Source organism: Nilaparvata lugens, chromosome Y (assembly GCF_014356525.2).
Source record: "Nilaparvata lugens isolate BPH chromosome Y, ASM1435652v1, whole genome shotgun sequence".
Taxonomy (NCBI): Eukaryota; Metazoa; Arthropoda; class Insecta; order Hemiptera; family Delphacidae; genus Nilaparvata; species Nilaparvata lugens.
In genome coordinates, this window is record NC_052519.1 from 8966158 (window position 1) to 8988183 (window position 22026).

Below are 22026 nucleotides of genomic sequence, written 5' to 3' on the forward strand. Positions count from 1 at the left end.
AATAGGACGTGGGAGTCGATGCACAAACGCTCTTCCAGAGAGTAGGCGTTCAGTGACGCGTTTTCCCTAGTTAACAATTCTCTTTGTAGAGGATTTGTGACACTTGCAATCGAGTCTTATGCGAGTACGCATTGAATTGGTGATCGCTCTCTCGACATCTCAACCACAGGGTGTCGTCGTGATCCTGCTTCTTCCTTCTCAAGATATCTGGGCATCCTCAGTGATCATGTTGTGGTGTAACACTGGACTTCAAGGTAATAAACACGAACTTTATTATTGCTAAAAATGTGTCTTCCTTCTAACATTTCCAAGCCCTTAAGTTCCTCCGAAGCCTCCGAAACCTATGACCCGCTCGGGCCACTACAAATTGGTAGCAGCGTCGCGGATGTTAGAAGTTGACAATTAGAATTGTGAATCAATTAAATTAATGAAGTTTTGAAATTAAACTTTTTGGATTTGAATGTTTTGAATTAGTACAAAATAATTCTATTATTAACTGTAGTAAAATGTTTGATAATGGCTGCTGAGGTTTGCAAAGACGTTGTTCGAATTTATAAATCTCTAAGCGAATTTGATCGGAGAGTCTATCAATTTTTCATTGTAACTAAAGAGGTGGATGAAACAACTTTAGTGTATTATCAAGTTGCTCAAGGTGTAACCCTCTCCTCTGAGGAACACGTTCTAACCAAAGATCTAGGGAAGAATGAAAAACAAATTATGGTTGATAAAATAACGTATGATCTTTACAGTGAAAAATCAAAATTGGTGATTGGGAAAGGAGAGATCACATTAACAAATCCTGATGCTGTAGTAACATACACAATAAGTATTGACACCACAGTAGATGATTACTCATTACTCTGAATTATCGATAAGATCCAGTTCTCTCATTTGGAATTTTCTCAGACTACTCCGAACATAAATGTATTGATTATTTCAACATTTTCCAATGAAACTATTTGATTTAATTATTCAAAATTAATGCATGTTAATAGTAGTCTAAAATATTGATCTTAGCCGGATGATTTTTGCCGAGTGACTGTGTTTATGGGTACTAAGAAATCAAAAACTTTAAAAACAAATGAAAACGAAAATGTAGAAGCTCTTGAATGGTATAGACCTTTTGGCTCAGTCTCAGTAGTTAGCCCGATGTCGACTAGTCAGAATTCTCATGTACGTGAGCTATTCTTGAAAATAGGAACTTGCTCCACGCAGATAGATGCTTACTATGAACATGTTCACGATACAAGAAGTCCCCTCCCGTCTATCACTCTACCAAGTTGCTCGCCTCTGAATCTGTCCAATAAACCAGGTGTTACTGTCTTCGCGAAATCCAGTAAAAAATCATCCGAGACCCCTGAAAAAGTAAACGAAGTTAAAGAAGCTATCTATGAAACTCCAAATTTAAGAACGCGACCCGTGTTGAATACAAACCTCAATTCAAATAACGATTATATGGTGATGACAAGAAAGAACTGATATGGCTGATTCTCAGCGACGATCAGCTCCTATCTATTATCTACCGATTGTAGATGCAGATACCTTACTAGAGGGATGTGAATCCATTTTATGGTCCCTTATACAGAGAATTATTGAGGGCTATATCAATGGTTTCACCGATTATAGTAGCGAACGTAGCGTCCAGAGAGTGAAGGTAACAAAACTTGTAATAAAATTCTCTGACTAATTTCAAACAATAATGGGTGAAGAAAATCCAGGGAGTGCCGCTAGTATGGCAAATCAAACAAAGGCAGCTGTCGCTGATATATCACGACAGTTGGCAGCCAGTAGCAATACAACGCCCATTACTGTAAAAGATTTTGCGTTAGCGAATGTAGTTGAACCCTGGAATGGCGATAGTTCTAAAGTTTCTATAGTTGATTTTCTATCACAAGTGGACAACGTAGCTGCTTTAGGCAATTGGTCAGATGATGATAAAATTCGAATAATATCAATTCGACTAAAAGGCTCTGCTCTAACTTTCTTCAGAAGTTCCCCTTTAATCAAAGCAGGTACTTCTTATAATGATATAAAGAAGGCCCTGATTGAACGCTTTTCAGAAAAGGTTCCCGACCAGTTTTACTATACCACCTTACAGACAACCACCCAGAGAAAGGGAGAAACTCCTGGACAATTTTCTGATCGACTCCGATCAATATGTGACAAAACCATACAAAAAACTAACAATCCTGACGAACAGAGAATTTTAAATGAAGAAGCTGAGCACAGGCTCTTAGCAGCTTACTTGGCCGGATTGGAAGGAGAGGTTGGACGACAGGTTCGTTTACGTTTTCTGACGAACATGTCACAAGCTGTGCAATTGGCTGTTACCATAACTAATATGTTCGGTCCACATTCTTCCTCCGCCACTAACCGCGTTTTCTCAGCTCAAACAACTAAAAATGCTTATCACAAAAAGCAAGAAACACACACTTGTTTTAACTGTAATAAGGTTGGTCACATCGCCAAAGATTGCCGCATTAGGAAACGCGACTCCAATAGTGGAAAATCCAATTCTCAAGGAGTGAAATTTGAGAATAGGAATCAAAATAACAACTCGCATTCCGATAGGTCAAAACAAATATAGTGCTATAACTGCAGAGGGAAAGGCCACATTGCTAAGAATTGTAGGAAACAAAAGGGTTTTCAACAAAGTTCGACGGCAAACGCCCAGACGTCAAACGGGACCTCACAAAGCCAAAATTAGTTCCCCGATTACAGGTAAACAATGATGATGAGACCTATGAAGACCTGGTAGTGACAGTCTGTATTAATGGAGAAGAATATAAATTTTTAGTGGATACTGGTGCTTCCATATCGATTATTAAACATAGATTTGAAAGAGAAAAATTGTACAAAACTAATTTAAAAGCTCAGGGCGTAACCGGAAATTTTATGGATATTTGTGGATTACAAATATTAAGCGAAAAAAATATTAAGCAAATTGAAAATAGGGACTATTGAAAGAAAATGTAATTTTTATGTTGTGGATAATTTTGAAATTCCTTGTGATGGAATTATAGGTATTGATAGCTCATTAAAGTTTCAGGCGATTATTGATTTGAATTTCTGAGAATTGCAAATTATGGGATCGGAAAAAGTCCCGTTATGCAGTTCTGTTTCTCTAAGTAGAAACCAATCAGTAATTGATGTGGGTGGCCTGATCAACCACCAAACGTCTTACGCGTCAGCGGATTACTGTCACCACACTGATGAACCGAAGATGGTCCGTCTAGTAGGAAATCTCAAATTAGGACCCAGATGTCAAATAATCGCTGAAGGTAAAGTTGAAATTAGAAAAAAGCCTGGCCAGGTAGAAGACGAATTAGAACCTGTAAAAAAGATACGGAATAATAATAGATTAGTCCAATTAGAGAAATCACAGGTAGAAGACGAATTAGAACCTGTGAAAAAGATACGGAATAATAATAGATTAGTCCAATTAGAGAAATCACAGGTAGAAGACGAATTAGAACCTGTGAAAAAGATGCTTAATAATAACAGATTAGTCCCATTAGTGAAATCACAGGTAGAAGACGAATTAGAATATGTGGAAAAGCTGTGCAATGATAGCCAATCCGAGAAATCACTAACCAATATTCCGTGCAGTCGACCAACAGCGGAATCGGTGGATGATCAAAGAAGGATAAATGATAGACATAAAGTGAGTCTAATTAGTGAATGTGAGAAACTACCAGAGAGTGTAGTAATTGACCCGATAAATTTAGGAATTAATGGATTATTGATAGCCTGAGTAATAAGTCCATTAATGTTTCGTGATGGAAATGACGAGAAACCTACAGTTTATATTAAAATATTGAACTTTTCAGATGAAGAATTAACTATAGCTAAGAATGAATGTATTGGATTATGCGTAACTAACTATGAAATTGTGTCGCATGATAATGATAGTAGGTCACTGTCAAATCAGTCACTATCAACTCCCGTATGTCGAAATGTGTTTATACATAAACGCCGAGAGGAAATTGACGTTGGTGACGATTACGGTGATATTTGCGAACTGCATAGTAATACAAATTCTGAAATTGAAGAAATAATAAATAGTAAACTCAAACATCTTTCACCTGATGTAAAATCTGACAAAGCATTTATTGGAACGGTTCCACTTGTTACTCGTTCCGCTACTACGTAGACATCATGTCGTCATTTTGTCCATCTGCGCTGACCGGTGACGTCACAGTCATGATTCTTGCCACTGCTTTAATCAAGTTGGTTTTCCTTACTTTTAGTCGTGTTATTTTGTCGTTTCAATTTTAATATTTGTACTATTCGATTTTTTGGAATTTATTTTGTCTTTAGACATCTTACTTTCTAGATATTTGCTACTTTTTCACCATACGTTTGTAAACGTGTTATGTTCGTGGCTGACATTTCCGCCTTCCCTTTTTGTTGCTAGTGCATCTAGCTTACTGCTTGTCTTTCAATGGAGTATAGTCGGTGTGTGCAGATCTCGCGCCCGGTCTAAACTTTTCATCCAAATTCATCTGATCTATGGAACGTTTTTAAAAGTGAATTATTCTTTCAAATTAATTCGTTTATTCTATTCTTCAATTGTGATTCAATTATTCATCGATTTCTTCACTTATTATTTACTCTGATAAACTTTGTCAAAATTGCAACCTCGTGTGGGCGTTTATCACTATTTATTTGATCTATGGAACGTTTTTTAAAGTGTGAATTACTTCTGCAAATTAATTCATTTATTCTATTCTTCAATTGTGATTCAACTATTCATCGATTTCTTCACTTATTTACTCTGATAAACTTTGTCAAAATTGCAACCTCGTGTGGACGTTTTTCGCTATTTATCTGATCTACGGAATGTCTTTAAAGTGTGAACTACTTCTTCAAATTAATTCGTTAATTCTACTCTTCAATTGTGATTCAATTATTCATCGATTTCTTCACTTATTTACTCTGATAAACTTTGTCAAAATTGCAACCTTGTGTGGACGTTTTTCGCTATTTATCTGATTTACGGAACTTTTTTAAAGTGTGAATTGCTTCTTCAAATTAATTCATTTATTCTATTCTTCAACTGTGATTCAACTATTCATCGATTTCTTTGCATATTTACTCTGATAAACTTTGTCAAAATTGCAACCTTGTGTGGGCGTTTATCGCTATTTATTTGATCTACAGAACGTTTTTAAAGTGTGAATTACTTCTGCAAATTAATTCGTTTGTTCTATTCTTCAATTGTGATTCAACTATTCATCGATTTCTTCGCATATTTACGCCGATAAACTTGTCAAGTTCACAACCTCGTGTGGGCTTCAATGGCCATTCTTCTAATAATTGGCTTCACCTCGTGTAATTCAAACTTTCAAGTTCATCATCTTTACCGTTTGGAAATCATTCTAAAAATTCCACAACTTGAAGGTCTGATTATTCGTTTGGAATTCTACATGCTTCCACTGGGGGATTTGCCTGCTGTGGTGGACGCTTCCATTCTTGTCATCGCATGGCCAGATCACACCGTCGCTTGCTGATGTCCTGTTCTCTTGGGTACTGCAGATTCATTGCCTGTCTGCCTGGCTGCATCTCCTCTTCAAAATTTTATTCAGGTTACGTAAATCGTTCTATTCAATTTTTATTTACGTATGTATTACATAATTATTTTATTGATGTCTGTCTTGACATTCAATTCACTGAGGTCACTGACGCCTATTAATTGCTCAATTGATGTCTATCTTGACATTCAATTCACTGAGGCCACCGACGCCTATTAACTCATTGGATTTGACAGCTACCCTTGGCTTTACAAGTGATTTTCTGAGGCCACTGACACCTATTAATTGTTTTGTTGATGTCTATCTTGACATTCAATTCACTAAGGCCACCAATGCCTATTAATTCTTTGGATTTGACAGCTACCCTTGGCTTTACAAGTGATTTTCTGAGGCCACTGACGCCTATTAATTGCTCAATTGATGTCTATCTTGACATTCAATTCACTGAGGCCAGTGACGCCTATTAATTGTTTTGTTGATGTCTATCTTGACATTCAAATCACTGAAGGCCTATGCCGCCTATATTTTAATGTATTCTATTTGTTGAGCACTAGTTACAGCTCATTGTCATTTATTATTATCCCATTTGTAAATCATTGTCATTTATTATTATTCCTTTGTAAATCATTAAGATTGAACTTTGCAGCAATAACTTTCCATTATAGCACTCAATTTATATTCGCAATTCAGGTATCATTAATATTACCTTTTTGATCATTGTCAGGCTTCAATGGTCATTAATGTCATTGACCTAATCTCATTTAAATTTTGTATTTCTCTAACGTTTCATCACATGTTGTAATTTTCCCAAGATTTTTCAACTCAGTCTTCTTACAATTGTTTTTTGTATGTGGCCATCTGCCTATTATTATTTTATTATTATTAAACCTCATCTTGTTGATTCATTTAGTCTTTTATTGGCATACTTACCACACTTCAAGCTATCAGTATTTTTATGCACAGAATTCAAAGATTTATTTGTAGGTTTTTATACCAACTATCTTCCACAGTCCACTGCCCTGACCTTGGATTCTGTCATAAAAATTGGTCCTCCAGCCCGTTCATTTTTGATCTAGTGTTTACCTAGGATAATTGTTAATTTTTACTACCCATTTCTTGGTCCATTGAACCTTAGGGTTTCAGTGACCCTGTGCCTAATAGTCTAGCTTGACGCCAATGATTAGGTCCCACTCTAGAGTATATTTTATTCCATTGTACCTTTGTATGTTTATATTGTTTAATATTAAGCATTCACACACTTGTTTCAAATTTTCAGTACTAGCTGCAACTCAAAGCATGCTGCGACGTGTATGCACCAGCTATCAACTATCTTGTACCCTGAGAGACTGAACCACACTGAACTGGTCACAGACGGCTATTGCGCATTGAGAAAACAACACACGGCAAACTACACCGCCTTACAAGCTCGCTACTTGACTCGCCGCACAGCAAGCTTGATACAACTTGCCTCAAACGCACAGGCGTGCCTCTCTGCGTACTGGACCAGCGCCCAAAGTTGCTTATTGGCGCAGCAATCGCATTGCTACAGTGCAGTATCGTTTCATTCACTCAGGTTTTTCTGTTAATTTTTAAGCATGTCCAATCATGAGGAAGATTCACTTCCTGAGCCTTCTGCTCTTTCCAATGCAAGAGACAATCTACACCACGAAATAGATTGGTTCATAACCAGCTATAGTGATTATGTTGTGGACACTGAAGCCACTTATTATCAATTGTTGACTGTCAAAAACGAACTAGGTTCACTTAGAATTAAGTATGATAAAATCCATGAACAGTTATGGAATTCAGAGTTGCAAGCACAAGACACTTCAACTCATTTTGAGATACTTAATAAGTTTATCTCCATTACCTCTAAGGCAAACGCTGCATTAACTGCTTTTGAGAGCAGACAACGCAACAATGAGGCCACTGCTGGTGCTTCCCAGCGGCCAACATCTCAAAACTCACATTTGGCAAATTTTCAGTTGCCTCAGATTCCGCTTCCACGCTTCAATGGGGAGCTTTCAAAATGGCAAGCATTCTCAAGTGCTTTTACCGATATTATTGGTAATCAAGATAATATTAATGACTCATTGAAATTTTTCTATCTTCGTCAATCACTCAGTGGTGAAGCTCTTGCTAGAGTGGAACACATTGAAGCTGACGAAAATGGTTTTCAGCTTGTTTGGAACCTCTTAAGGGAGAGGTATGACAATAAGAGATTAATTGCTGCCAGGCACGTCACGGCAATTGAATCTCCGCCTACCATAAAGCGTAACTGTCCGCCTTCATTACGGGCATTCATTGACTTTTGCAAGTCCCACATTACCGCGCTCAAAGTGCTTCAACTTGGAGTCCAAATCAAGGACTTATTGTACATGCACAAAATGTTGTTGCAGTTGGATACTGCTACTGTTCGAGAATGGGAAAAGAGTGTTGGTATACACAACATTCCTACCATTGATAAATTTTGGAATTTTTTGGAATCACAATGCAAAATCATGGAAGCTGTTGCTTCAAACTCAGCTGACCATCATCAAGGAAATGTACAGCAAAGTACATCCAACTCGGTTGGTGCTCATAGCAAGCCGAAGTTCAATCAAAATCAATCGAATGTTCAAGCTAGGATGCAGGTTACTACCTCTTCTATGTCACCTTGTAGTTTTTGTAATTCTGTTGGTAATTTTCCAAATCGTTGTAATGAATTATTGAAGTTGCAGGTTACTGATCGTTGGAATGCTGTCCGTGACAAAAGGTTATGTTATAATTGCCTCAAGCCTTTCACACCCAATCATGTTTGTTCGGACAAATCGTGTACACTTTGTGGCAAGAGTCACCACATTGTTCTTCATAGGTCGTATCCTCAATCACGAGACACTCAGCCTACTTCTAAGGATAATGTAACTTCAAGTGTTATTCATTCTCAATCTTTTGCTCCCTCCAAGGGTAAGAATGCTGATTGAATTCAGTCATGGTTCAGAATGCGGAAACAACTAAGCAAGCTGTTTCTCATGCAGAACAGCCTCAGAAGAACTCTCATGTCACAATGAGCTCCACTTTGTCACTGTGTTTGCAACAGCAATCAACTGTCGCCTTGTTACCTACTGCTGAAGTTCTGGTTCAATCTTCTAGTGGGGAATTTATTAAAGCAACCGCGCTTTTAGATTCTTGCTCTGATTGTAATTTGATGTCAACTAGGTTGGCTGAAAAATTGTCACTTGCTACTTTGTATTCTGACACTTTGATTCATAGTGTAGGTGAGAATAAGACCAAATCATCTATTTCTCATTCAGTTTGCTTGTCTTCATCTGATCGTTCGTGGTCGGTTGAAGAAAATTGTATTGTAGTTGATAGCATATCATCTAATGTTCCTAGTGTGAACATCGATCTTTCCAAAATTTCAATTCCCGTTGAACTTAAATTAGCGGATCCATTGTTTGATCAGCCTAAGCCTGTAGATTTGTTACTTGGTGCTGGTATATTCGCATCTATACTTCAGCCTGGTAAATTGTATCTGGCTCAAAACGCTCCCATTCTTCAGAAAACCAGTCTAGGTTGGGTCATATTTGGTTCTTGTAAAACCATTCATCCTATTGCAGCACCTCGTTCGTGCCTCCCTGCTTCGCCTGTGGCCACTCCCCGTAGGGTCATGTCGAATTTTCTAACCTCAAATGATGTCTCTCATCAGTTAGAGAAATTTTGGAAACTGGAAGAAATCTCTCCTCTGCTTCCTCCCTCACCTGAGGTTTTGAAACTTGAAAAGCACTACACAACCACTACCACGCGTCTTGAAGACGGACGGTTTATGGTCACTCTTCCCAAAAAGGATAATTTCCACTCATTGGGTCATTCCCGATTTCAAGCATTGAACCGATTTCATTCATTAGAAAAATGGTTATCATCAAATGTTGAGTTAAAAACTCAATACACAGCTTTCATGGAAGAATATCAACAGTTGAATCACATGTCACCAGTGCCTCCAGCACCAGATAATGAAAAATGCTACTTCATTCCTCATCATCCGGTTTTTAAACCTGATTCAACCACTACAAAATTATGTGTAGTATTTGACGCTTCTGCTGAATCTACCACTGGAACATCGCTTAATGAAGTATTGTATGTTGGTCATACAGTTCAGCCTGAACTGTTTGATATAGTTCTGCGCTTTCGCACATATAAAATAGCCTTCATTGCGGACATTACTAAAATGTACCGTCAAATCTTAGTTCATCCCTCTGACCGTAGCCTTCAGAGAATATTTTGGAGATCTGATGCTACTCTACCCATTCAAGAATTCACCTTGAATACTGTAAGTTACGGCACTTCGCCGGCAGCTTTCTTAGCTACTCGTACGCTTCATCATTTGGCCGATCTTGATACGGCACCCAACTCTGCTGTAGCTAATGTTATTAAAAATTACTTTTACGTTGATGACCTTATTTCTGGTTCTTCTTCGGTTTCAGAAGCTAAACATTTAGTTCAACAATTGATTAGCACATTGGCTCAGGGTGGTTTCGAGCTTAGGAAATGGTTGTCTAACTCTCCTGAAGTTCTCGCTACTATTCCTTCTGATCTGCTTGAAGCGAACACTTCCAAACCGTTGTATAATTTCAATGATAGTGTGGTCAAGGCACTAGGCCTCATTTGGAATTCCACTCTAGACGTCTTAACTATTTCCTCTAATGTTGCTGATGTATTAAATGAAACATCTTTTACTAAAAGAGAGCTTCTCTCTTGCATTTCAAGCATATTCGATCCATTAGGTTTGATTTCTCCTGTGGTCATTTTACCCAAAACACTTTTTCAAAAACTCTGGTTATTAAAGATTGATTGGGATCAAAAAATTCCGCAACATCTGTTGGAAACTTGGTTGAAAATTCTGCATGAATTGCCGAACATTGTTAACATATCACTTCCGCATTGTGTGTTATCAAAGGACTCTGATGCCTCGCTTGAATTGCATGGCTTCGCCGATGCTAGTCTCACTGCTTACGGCGCCTGTATTTATGTCAGAAGCACCTCTCTCGGTAGCAGTCAAACTAGGTTGCTCACTTCCAAGTCCCGCATTGCCTCTTTGAACCCAGTTCTCTCTGTTCCCAGATTAGAACTACAGGCAGCTCTGCTACTTTCACGTCTTGTGAAAAAGGTTTTAAAGGCTTCAAATCTTACTTTTTCTAATGTGTATTTGTGGACTGACTCGAAAACAGTCTGTGACTGGTTAAGAGCCCCTCCTGATCGTTCTAATATTTTTGTAGCTGTACGCATTTCTGAAATTCAGAATTCAACTTTTAACTTTCATTGGAATCATGTTCGTACTAGTAACAATCCTGCTGATTTGATATCTCGAGGTTGTACACCCAATCAGCTGGCCGCTAGTCATCTGTGGTGGAATGGTCATTCATGGCTATCTATGCCGAATAGTTCTTGGGATTCTTTCTCTAGCAATGTTGCTATTTCTCAATCAGTTCAGGTATTAGCTACTACTTCTTCTCGTAATGATGTTATTTCAGGCATAATCAATAGTTGCTCAACTTATCACAAAATTGTTCGTACAACAGCATATGTTCTACGGTTCATTCATAATCGTAGGAAACAAAATTCACTCACTCTGCGCTTTGGTCAATTAGCTATCTCTGAAATTTCAGAAGCTGAAAATTGTATCTTCAAATCCATTCAAGAAGAGGCCTTCTCTGCTGAACTTAAAGCATTGCGTCAAAATCAGGAGCTATTGCCTAATAGTTCTATTAAAGCCTTGTCACCATTCATTCACTCAGATTCTCTGCTCAGAGTTGGTGGACGTTTGCAAAATGCAAATGCTTCCTTTGATTATAAACATCAAATATTGTTGCCCAGCAATCACAAGTTCACTCGTGCATTGATTGTTGCTCACCATCGTCGTCTAAGTCATGCTGGTGTGCAGGCCACCATGGCCAGTGTAAGACAACGATTTTGGTTTCCCTCCACCCGTCGCACCATCAAAAGTGTATTGCGGCATTGCATATTGTGTTTTCGCTTTTCGGCTCTTCATTCTGAGCAAATCATGGGTAGTTTACCAGCGGCCAACGTTTAGGCTAATTTTCCCTTTTATAATTGTGGTTTGAATTACGCCGGTCCTATTTCCATCCGTGTAGGCGGCCCCAAATCTCGTCCTTTTTCTAAAGCATACTTGTCGCTGTTTGTGTGTATGGTAACTTGTGCTGTTCATATTGAAACTGACTCGGAACTTACTTCCAAGGCATTTATTGCTGCTCTGATTCGGTTTTCTGCTCGTCGTGGCATTCCGCATTCCATTTTCTCGGACAATGCCACAACTTTCGTTGGTGCCAACAATGAGCTACGTGAGCTCCATGAATTTTTGTCCTCTGATCGTCTCAAATCAGATATTCATGACACTATGTCTGTACTCAACATCCAATGGCACTTCATTCCCCCTCGGGCTCCACACTTCGGTGGACTCTGGGAGAATGCGGTAAAAAACTTCAAACGCATATTCTGTGTAGTTACATTCAACAAGGTATCTAACTTTGAAGAAACCTGTACTCTTGCTGCTCAGGTCGAAGCCATCTTGAATTCGTGCCCTCTTGTTCCCTTGTTGGAAGATCCACATGATCTTGCCTACTTGTCTCCAGGTCATTTTTTGATTGGACGTCCACTTACATCATTACCCTTCTTACCGCCTAACACCAAACACATTGATCATCATTCACGTTGGTATCAACTTGCTGTTTCTATCCAGGAGCTTTGGGATAGGTAGTCTCGTGAATATTTAACCACTCTTCAGAAAAAAGGCAAATGGCTAAACAATTATGAAAATTTGAAGGTTGGTACGGTTGTCATCTTGAAGGATCCTGGTTCCGCGCAGTCCACTTGGAAGCTGGCGCGCATTACTGAAGTTCATCCCGGTAAGGACGACAAGGTTCGAGTTGTCACTGTTCTCACTCCCTCTGGCACTTTTAAGAGAGCTATTTCGAGTTTAGCACCTCTTCCCATTGATGAGGATTCTAGTTAATCCCCTTGCTCTTATGGTTCATGTTGTATTTTTAGGTTTCATTGTTTTTTCCCCTGGTTCTCACATGGGGCCCAGTTTTCAATTTCCAATTGCTTTGCCAGATTTTACATATTTCTTACTTTTTCTTATTGTGCCATACCCCCTTATGACACAAGGGGCCCAGTTTATGTAAAATCTGACAAAGCATTTATTGGAACGGTTCCACTTGTTACTTGTTCCGCTACTACATAGACATCATGTCGTCATTTTGTCCATCTGCGCTGACAGGTGACGTCACAGTCACAGTTCTTGCCACTGTTTTAATCGAGTTGGTTTTCCTCACTTTTAGTCGTGTTATTTTGTCGTTTCAATTTTAATATTTGTACTATTCAATCTTTTGGAATTTATTTTGTCTTTAGGCATCTTACTTTCTAGATATTTGCTACTTTTTCACCATACATTTGTAAATGTGTTATGTTCGTAGCTGACATTTTCGCCTTCTTTTTTTGTTGTTAGTGCATCTAGCTTACTGCTTGTCTTTCAATGGAGTATAGTCGGTGTGTGCAGATCTTGCGCCCGGTCTAAACTTTTCATCCAAATTCATCTGATCTATGGAACGTTTTTAAAAGTGTGAATTACTTCTGCAAATTAATTCATTTATTCTATTCTTCAATTGTAATCCAACTATTCATCGATTTCTTCACTTATTTACTTTCATAAACTTTGTCAAAATTGCAACCTCGTGTGGACGTTTTTCGCTATTTATCTGATCTACGGAACGTCTTTAAAGTGTGAACTACTTCTTCAAATTAATTCGTTTATTCTACTCTTCAATTGTGATTCAACTATTCATCGATTTCTTCGCATATTTACTCTGATAACTTTGTCAAAATTGCAACCTCGTGTGGACGTTTTTCGCTATTTATCTGATCTACGGAACTTTTTTAAAGTGTGAATTACTTCTGCAAATTAATTCGTTTGTTCTATTCTTCAATTGTAATCCAACTATTCATCGATTTCTTCGCTTATTTACTCTGATAAACTTTGTCAAAATTGCAACCTCGTGTGGACGTTTTTCGCTATTTATCTGATCTACGGAACTTTTTTAAAGTGTGAATTTCTTCTTCAAATTAATTCATTTATTCTATTCTTCAACTGTGATTCAACTATTCATCGATTTCTTCGCATATTTACTCTGATAAACTTTGTCAAAATTGCAACCTCGTGTGGGTGTTTATCGCTATTTATTTGATCTACAGAACGTTTTTAAAGTGTGAATTACTTCTGCAAATTAATTCGTTTGTTCTATTCTTCAATTGTGATTCAACTATTCATCAATTTCTTCGCATATTTATGCCGATAAACTTGTCAAGTTCACAACCTCGTGTGGGCTTCAATTGCCATTCTTCTAATAATTGGCTTCACCTCGTGTAACTCAAACTTTCAAGTTCATAATCTTTACCGTTTGGAAATCATTCTAGAAATTCCACAACTTGAAGGTCGGATTATTCGTTTGGAATTCTACATGCTTCCACTGGGGGATTTGCCTGCTGTGGTGGACGCTTCCATTCTTGTCATCGCATGGCCAGATCACACCGTCACTTGCTGATGTCCTGTTCTCTTGGGTACTGCAGATTCATTGCCTGTCTGCCTGGCTGCATCTCCTCTTCAAAATTTTATTCAGGTTACGTAAATCGTTCTATTCAATTTTTATTTACGTATGTATTACATAATTGTTTTATTGATGTCTGTCTTGACATTCAATTCACTGAGGCCACTGATGCCTATTAATTGTTTTGTTGATGTCTATCTTGACATTCAATTCACTAAGGCCACCAACGCCTATCAATTCATTGGATTTGACAGCTACCCTTGGCTTTACAAGTGATTTTCTGAGGCCGCTGACGCCTATTAATTGTTTTGTTGATGTCTATCTTGACATTCAATTCACTAAGGCCACCGACGCCTATTAATCCATTGGATTTGACAGCTACCCTTGGCTTTACAAGTGATTTTCTGAGGCCACTGACGCCTATTAATTGTTTTGTTGATGTCTATCTTGACATTCAATTCACTAAGGCCACCGACGCCTATTAACTCATTGGATTTGACAGCTACCCTTGGCTTTACAAGTGATTTTCTGAGGCCACTGACGCCTATTAATTGTTTTGTTGATGTCTATCTTGACATTCAATTCACTAAGGCCACCAACGCCTATTAATTCTTTGGATTTGACAGCTACCCTTGGCTTTACAAGTGATTTTCTGAGGCCACTGACGCCTATTAATTGCTCAATTGATGTCTATCTTGACATTCAATTCACTGAGGCCAGTGACGCCTATTAATTGTTCTGTTGATGTCTATCTTGACATTCAAATCACTGAAGGCCTATGCCGCCTATATTTTAATGTATTCTATTTGTTGAGCACTAGTTACAGCTCATTGTCATTTATTATTATTCTTTTTGTAAATCATTGTCATTTATTATTATTCCTTTGTAAATCATCAAGATTGAACTTTGCAGCAATAACTTTTCATTATAGCACTCAATTTATATTCGCAATTCAGGTATCATCAATATTACCTTTTCGATTATTGTCAGGCTTCAATGGTCATTAATGTCATTGACCTAATCTCATTTAAATTTTGTATTTCTCTAACGTTTTATCACATTTTGTAATTTTCCCAAGATTTTTCAACTCAGTCTTCTTACAATTGTTTTTTGTATGTGGCCATCTGCCTATTATTATTTTATTATTATTAAACCTTATCTTGTTGATTCATTTATTGGCGTACTTACCACACTTCAAGCTATCAGTATTTTTATGCACAGAATTCAAAGATTTATTTGTAGGTATTTATACCAACTATCATTCACAGTCCACTGCCCTGACCTTGGATTCTGTCACCTGGAGATAACAAGATTATTCGACCTGTTCTAGAAGAATTTGGTGAATTATTCTATGATGAATCTAAACCTTTAGGATGTACATTGAACATTGAAAATTGCATTGATACTGGTAATTCTAGCCCCGTGAAAAAGAATCCCTATAGGATACCTGAGGCATTGAAACCAATAGTCAAAGAGCAAGTTAGCAAAATGTTGAAAAATCAAATAATAGAGAATTCTGATTCTCCTTGGAGTGCCTCAATCGTAATAGTTAAAAAGAAAAGTGAGGACAATCAACCTAGTTATCGTTTCTGTGTAGATTTTCGTAATCTGAATTCTATCACTAGAGGAGATGGATATCCATTACCACGTATAGACGATACCTTAGATAGTCTTGGAGAAAGTAGAATATTCACAACAATAGATTTAGCTTCTGGATTTTGGCAAATACCTATGTCTAAAAATGATGCTCCTAAAACAGCTTTCAGCTTACTCACTGGAGAACACTATTAATTTAAAGTTCTTCCTTTTGGATTACGTAATGCACCTGCAACTATGCAGCGACTTTTGGATAACTTATTGGCAGGTATGAAAGGTAATGAAGCCTTAGTGTACCTTGATGATATAATTATCTTTTCCCAAACAATGGAACAGCATGCATGTCGGCTGAGACAAGTATTTCAAAAACTAAAATCAGCAAATTTATTCATTCAAGGATGGAAATGCAGGTTTGCCGAATCGCAAGTAGAATATCTTGGACATCTGATCTCAGGAGAAGGGATAAGTCCTAACCCTAAAAAGATAAAAAGTGTACAGGAATTTAAAACACCTACAAATACAACTGACATCAAATCCTTTCTTGGATTAGTGGGATATTATTGTAGACACATAGATAAGTTCGCCGAAATCGCTCAACCTTTAGTTAAATTATTGAAAAAAAATACAAAATTTATCTGGGAAAAACCTCAAGTTCATGCTTCTCAAGAATTAAAGATTGCTTTATGTAATAGCCCAGTTTTGAAATACCCAGATTCCAGTAAACCGTTCATACTGAGTGTAGATGCATCACAATCGTGTTTGGGTGCCGTACTTTCACAGAAGTGGGGAGAAAATGAGCATCCTGTTGCCTATGCAAGTAGAACTCTAAATCGCGCGGAAACTAATTATTCTGCGACCGAACGTGAGTTACTTTCTTTAGTATGGAGTACAAAACAGTTTTGTTGTTACCTATTTGGTCGTAATTCATTGTTATCACAGATCAAGCTCCGCTTAAATGGCTATTGAGTTTGAAAGACCCCACATCTCGATTAGCGAGATGGGCCCTTCGATTATCAGAATTTGAATTCGAAATTCATCATAAACCCGGTAAGACCACGGTAATGCCGATGGTTTAGGCCGTTCTCTTCGATTCTTAACCACTCAAGATGATCAGATAATTGATAAAGAATTATTAAAATCAGTCCAACGTAAAGACAAATATTGCTCTCAACAAATTAAAACAATAATTGAAAATGGAGAGGAAAATGACAATTACCTGTTGGATAATGATGACATTCTTTATAAAAGAGATAAACATGAAACAACAAGTAATCCATTGAAGCTTGTAATACCCTCTGATCTTACAAATAGAATAATACGATTTCATCATGCTACTAAATTCTCAGCCCATCAAGGAATACATAAGACATATTCCACGCTAAAATCATTATATTATTGGCCAGGAATGAAAAATGACATACAAACTTTTATTCAAAATTGCATATCCTGTCAGGAACGTAAATCTGACGGACATAGAAAAGTACCTTTAGTTATCTTCAATCCTGTCCATGAACCCTTTGAAATGGTATCATTGGATATAACCGGTCCTCACCCCATCAGTGACAATAAGAATAAGTATATACTTACTTTTATTGATTATATGACCCGTTATTGTGAAGCTATACCCATTAAAGATCAAACAGCAGAAACAGTATCAAAAGAATTTGTAACCCGTATCATAACAAAATATGGAGTACCACAAAAATTGCTTACCGATTTAGGGAAGAATTTTATCTCAGATTTATTTAAAGGAACTTGCAAACTTTCAGGAGTAAGGAAATTGAATACTACCGGTTATCGACCAGAAACCAATGGTTTAATTGAAAAATGGCATCGAACTTTGAATGATATGTTATCACATTTCGTTCAACGTAACGGAAAAGATTGGGATACTTATGTTCCATATGTTTGTATGGCTTATAATAGTACAAAGCATAGTGTAACTGGATACAGTCCATACTATTTATTACATGGTCGTAAAATGCGACTACCATCCGAATCATGCATCGAACCAAATATTGATCCAAATGGAACTGATTACCCTATTGATAGCCGAGTAGACGATTTAAAAAAAAAATTATTAGATGCTTATAAGATTGCCAGTGAAAGGACACAACAGACGCGATGTAAAAATAAAATCTATTATGATACAGGTAAGAAGCATGTAGAGTACAAAATTGGAGATTCAGTAATGGTTTATCAACCGTCACTCCGACGTGGTCCTAAAAGAAAATTCGCTAAACAATGGATGGGTCCATATAAAGTTATTGAAAAGAAAAACCAGTACAATTAAAAAATAAGAATTGGAAGTAAACATGTAATGTTTCATGCTAACCGATTAAAACGAAGTTTTGATCAGGCTAGACTATCATCCCGAAAACAACGAGGCCAAACAGTTAAAAACTCCGATAACAATATTCAAGAATTAAGCACACATCCAAATTTATCGTTTGATAATTTGACACAAATGTCTGACAAAGTCACAGGAAATCCTGTAGTTGTTTGTGAAAATCAACAAAGAACTGATATTGAATGGTGATTCAAATAGCTCAGTAGCTAAAGAAATAATTTCAGATAATAATTCTGAGGAAATTTTAGAAAATAATATTGAAGTCTCTATAAATGATAATGGAAATGACATTGAAATCGCGGTGGAAAATGCATCGCAGAATGAATCACTTAGGCCTCAACGTAACCGACGTTTACCATCTCATCTAAATGATTACGTCATGGATTAATTAAAAAAAATATAGGCATATTTAGAAATATAGGATTAATTGGGAAACCTAGGAAAAATAAATATAGGAATATAATATATAAGTATGCTTCATTATACATTATCTAACACATTTCACGTTAGCCCACTTGTATTTCATATTAATTTTTAGATCTTAGGAATTTTCTTTCTCTCTTTTGTTCTAGGATTCCTCCTCTTATTCCATGTGATGATAGGACAAGGAAATGAGTTTTGTAACGAAAAACAATGTCTCTTGAAATCGGGTTTGGTTTTCTTAAAAGAGGACGATATTTTGATTACCGGTGACAAATGGACAGTAGTAGTCAATATATATGTACAAGAGTATCATACGGTTATTTCTTCGGCAAGAGATGCAATACGTATGCTTGATGTTGAAGCCGAGAAAGAAGCTACATCTGATGACTTGTTGATGTATGTTCGTTCATCAGAAATCAATAGGATTCGACGCATAGTTGACCATCTGAGTAGTGAAATTGAATCATTCGAATTAATGTTGCCAGTAGAATCTCAAGTAAACAACACAAGATTTAAACGTGGTTTGATTAACGCTGGAGGTATTTTGTTAAAAGTATTATTCGGTACGTTATCTGATGATGATTTAGTTCAACTGAACACTAAAATTTCTCAAATTGAGGGACAGTCACAGGTTATAACGCATTTGGTTGATGAATTAACTGTAGTCAAAAATATCGATCAAGACGTTCATAGTCATGGTATTATATTGAATGAAACACTTGATCTTCTGGAAACCGTTTTAGAAAATGCTAGTCAAACTAATCTTAGCATTTGGTCAGAATTACAACTGGTAGAACAAGCTCTTGGCAAGCAACACGCTGTTAATTCTTTAATGAGAGAGCTTGAACTTTCGTTACTTCAAGTCCAAAAAGAACTTTTAGAATTACGACAATCTTTAGAAGACACCTCTGCAGGTAAATTAAGCTCTTTGTTGGTCCCACCACAAAACTTATCTTTGATTATGCAGCAAGTAGTTGGTAAATTACCAACCGGGTTGTCGTTATTGACAACTACGGAAATCGATCAAATTTATGAATATTATCATTTTGTAACCGTGCACGCTGTCTCTACTATCACTGGAATTTGCCTTTCCCTTGATATCCCTCTCAAATCTCCTAACCGCTACTTTACTCTTTACTCTATTCAACCTATACCTTTTTATGACACACTTAGCGATAAATACATAGTGACAAAGGTGCAAGAAGACTATTTAGCCGTATCCTACGACAGACAACGGTACGTCACAATGACTCACAGTGATGTAAACAAGTGTGTAAGAGGACTATATACATTGTGCCCTCTGGACTTACCAGTCATGCTCCATTCGAACAGTTGTGTATACCACATGTTTATCGGTGATGAACAATTGGTGCAAAGATACTGCGAGAAGTTTGTTATATCTGGACAATTCGAACCGTTTCTATACAAAATCAAAGAAACAAACGACTGGATCTACAGTGTAAGCGAGCCTACTCGTATTGTGCGCAAGTGCTCGTTAGCTGAACCACATTCAAGCGAGACTATACAAGGATTAGGGATACTGCAGAACGTTCAGAATTGTTACGTACATTCGGACAAATTCGTGTTACTACCATCAACTTCTGGTACCACTAACGTTGACATGAACCGAACATCAATCATTATTCCCGTTGTGAGTGAGATATTCGACCATGAAGAAAGACAACTTCTTCAAAAACTATCCAATGTATCAAGTGATAAGTCTAAAATTCATAATCTACAACAGCAACTCCAAGCGACCTCGACAGGTGTCTCTATCCATGACTTGGCTCATGAAGTGGAGGCCGCAGAACTTCAATTTGGGAAGACAATGTCCCACAGACCGGCCGACTCCACATCATTCATCCTTATGGCACTTGTTTCGATACTATTCCTCGTAACTATACTGACTGGAGTTACGATGTATCACACTCGAAAGATATGGCGTCACAACCCATCTTGCGAGGATGGCTTGCAAGTCGACATTCTGCAGGCATCTACTGCATCTCCAAGCTGCTCGATGACACAGCAAACGACGCCAGAGACCCCGCAGGTGACCGTGCGATACGCTAAACCAGGAAAAGTAACCATCTGAACTCAAGACAATATTGCAAACAAACTCATTGTGTGACACAGAGAATGAACAAATAACATTATAAAAACTTACCTCATTTATGCTATTTTAGTAGAGAAGGATTGTGGGAACCGACTGACTTTTTTGCTCGAGATCCCCCTCCCCCCTCTCCCCCCTCGCCCATCCCTCCTCCCCTTCCCCCCGCCTGTAGGGCGGGGGGTGTTCTAAAAATAGATTTCCCCTTCCCCCTGTCCAGTGGAGGTGAGGGGGAGAGAGAGAGAGGGAGATATATCTTTCTCTCTCTTTCTAAAAATAGATTTCCCCTTCCCCCTGTCCAGTGGAGGTGAGGGGGGTAAGATATCTCTCTCTCTCTCTCTCCAGGTGAGGGAAAAAAATTTCCCTTTTAGGAGGAAAAATTCCCTCTCTCTCTCTACTGTCAAATTGAAGTGAATTCATATTTCTACATCTAATGCTGTACTGACAGATTGAGGTGAATCCTAAAGATGTGGGGGAAAAAATCTCTTTGAGAAATTCCTTTGGTGTCAAATTAAAGTGAATTCATATTTCTACATCTAATGCTATAGTGACAAATTGAAGTGAATCCATTTCACTCTACTACGATGACGATAGAGATAGGGATCTCCTTCTTTTACTAGTGCCATCTCTTTCCTGCACCCTTTCCGAAAGGAAAGGAGATAAGAATCAATTGAGAAATTCTCTCCCAGTATAGATGAGAGGGAAAAATTCCCTTGGTGACAGATTAAAGTGAATCCATATTACTCTAATCCAAAGTGAGGTCAATGACTCTCTCTATATCTAATTGAATTGAGAAATTCTCTCTCATCTAATGCTATAAATCTCTACGTTCTTTTACATTTTTTATCTGCAATATCGTACAAGCATTTCCAAAGTTCATCGGAATTTTTAACAACAGATAATGACAAATCATTTGTACAATCATAATGTAGATGACCGCTGTCTAGAATATTGAGCAGTTCGAAAATCTCAGATAGAATCGAAAAGTGTACATTTTCTGTTTTTGTTAACGGTAAATCAACATCTTGACATCCTGTTGAAAATTTAATATTCTTCGCAATTGAATCAAATTCATTAAATGAAATTGACATCAAGAGACGAGATAATTTTTTGAATTTTGAAAAACCATAACACTGCATCTTGCAGATGTTTGACGTGAGTCGAATGAGGGGGAAAGAATTCTAAATTGATGAGATGCACGTGTTATAGACGCGCGTGCACTAAAGATTACCCCACACGTGCTGTCTGCTCTAGCTCTAAATTGATGAGATGCACGTGTTATAGGCGCACGTGCACTAAAGATTACCCCACACGTGGTGTCTGCTCTAGCTCTAAGCAGCAACTAAACTAAAAAACGTGAATGGGATATCGGAATGAAAAATCGTTTGAAGGCAGAAAACGTTTATTTACACATTT

The 22026-nt window shown here is 37.5% G+C and overlaps 2 protein-coding genes across 2 annotated transcripts; both read left to right on the forward strand.

The window, feature by feature from the left end:
• Positions 1–125: 125 nt before the first annotated feature.
• Positions 126–20668, forward strand: LOC120355274. The gene is made up of 2 exons (XM_039443622.1): positions 126–254; positions 18653–20668. Exons 1-2 carry the CDS (start codon positions 227–229, stop codon positions 20593–20595), a joined length of 1971 nt encoding a protein of 656 aa, XP_039299556.1. The 5' UTR covers positions 126–226; the 3' UTR covers positions 20596–20668.
• Positions 3081–4077, forward strand: LOC120355278. The gene is made up of 2 exons (XM_039443626.1): positions 3081–3313; positions 3386–4077. The coding sequence occupies exons 1-2, from the start codon at positions 3086–3088 to the stop codon at positions 3752–3754; spliced, it is 597 nt and encodes a 198-aa protein (XP_039299560.1). The 5' UTR covers positions 3081–3085; the 3' UTR covers positions 3755–4077.
• Positions 20669–22026: the final 1358 nt, after the last annotated feature.

Excerpts from the sequence above, each read along its gene's own strand:
- LOC120355274 (XM_039443622.1), top strand. The coding sequence starts at position 227 with ATGTTGTGGTGTAACACTGGACTTCAAG. Across the intron at positions 255-18,652 it reads GTGTAACACTGGACTTCAAG|GATTCCTCCTCTTATTCCAT; the intron begins GTAATAAACACG and ends CTTTTGTTCTAG.
- LOC120355278 (XM_039443626.1), top strand. The coding sequence starts at position 3,086 with ATGGGATCGGAAAAAGTCCCGTTATGCAGTTCTGTTTCTCTAAGTAGA. Across the intron at positions 3,314-3,385 it reads TTAGAAAAAAGCCTGGCCAG|GTAGAAGACGAATTAGAACC; the intron begins GTAGAAGACGAA and ends GAGAAATCACAG.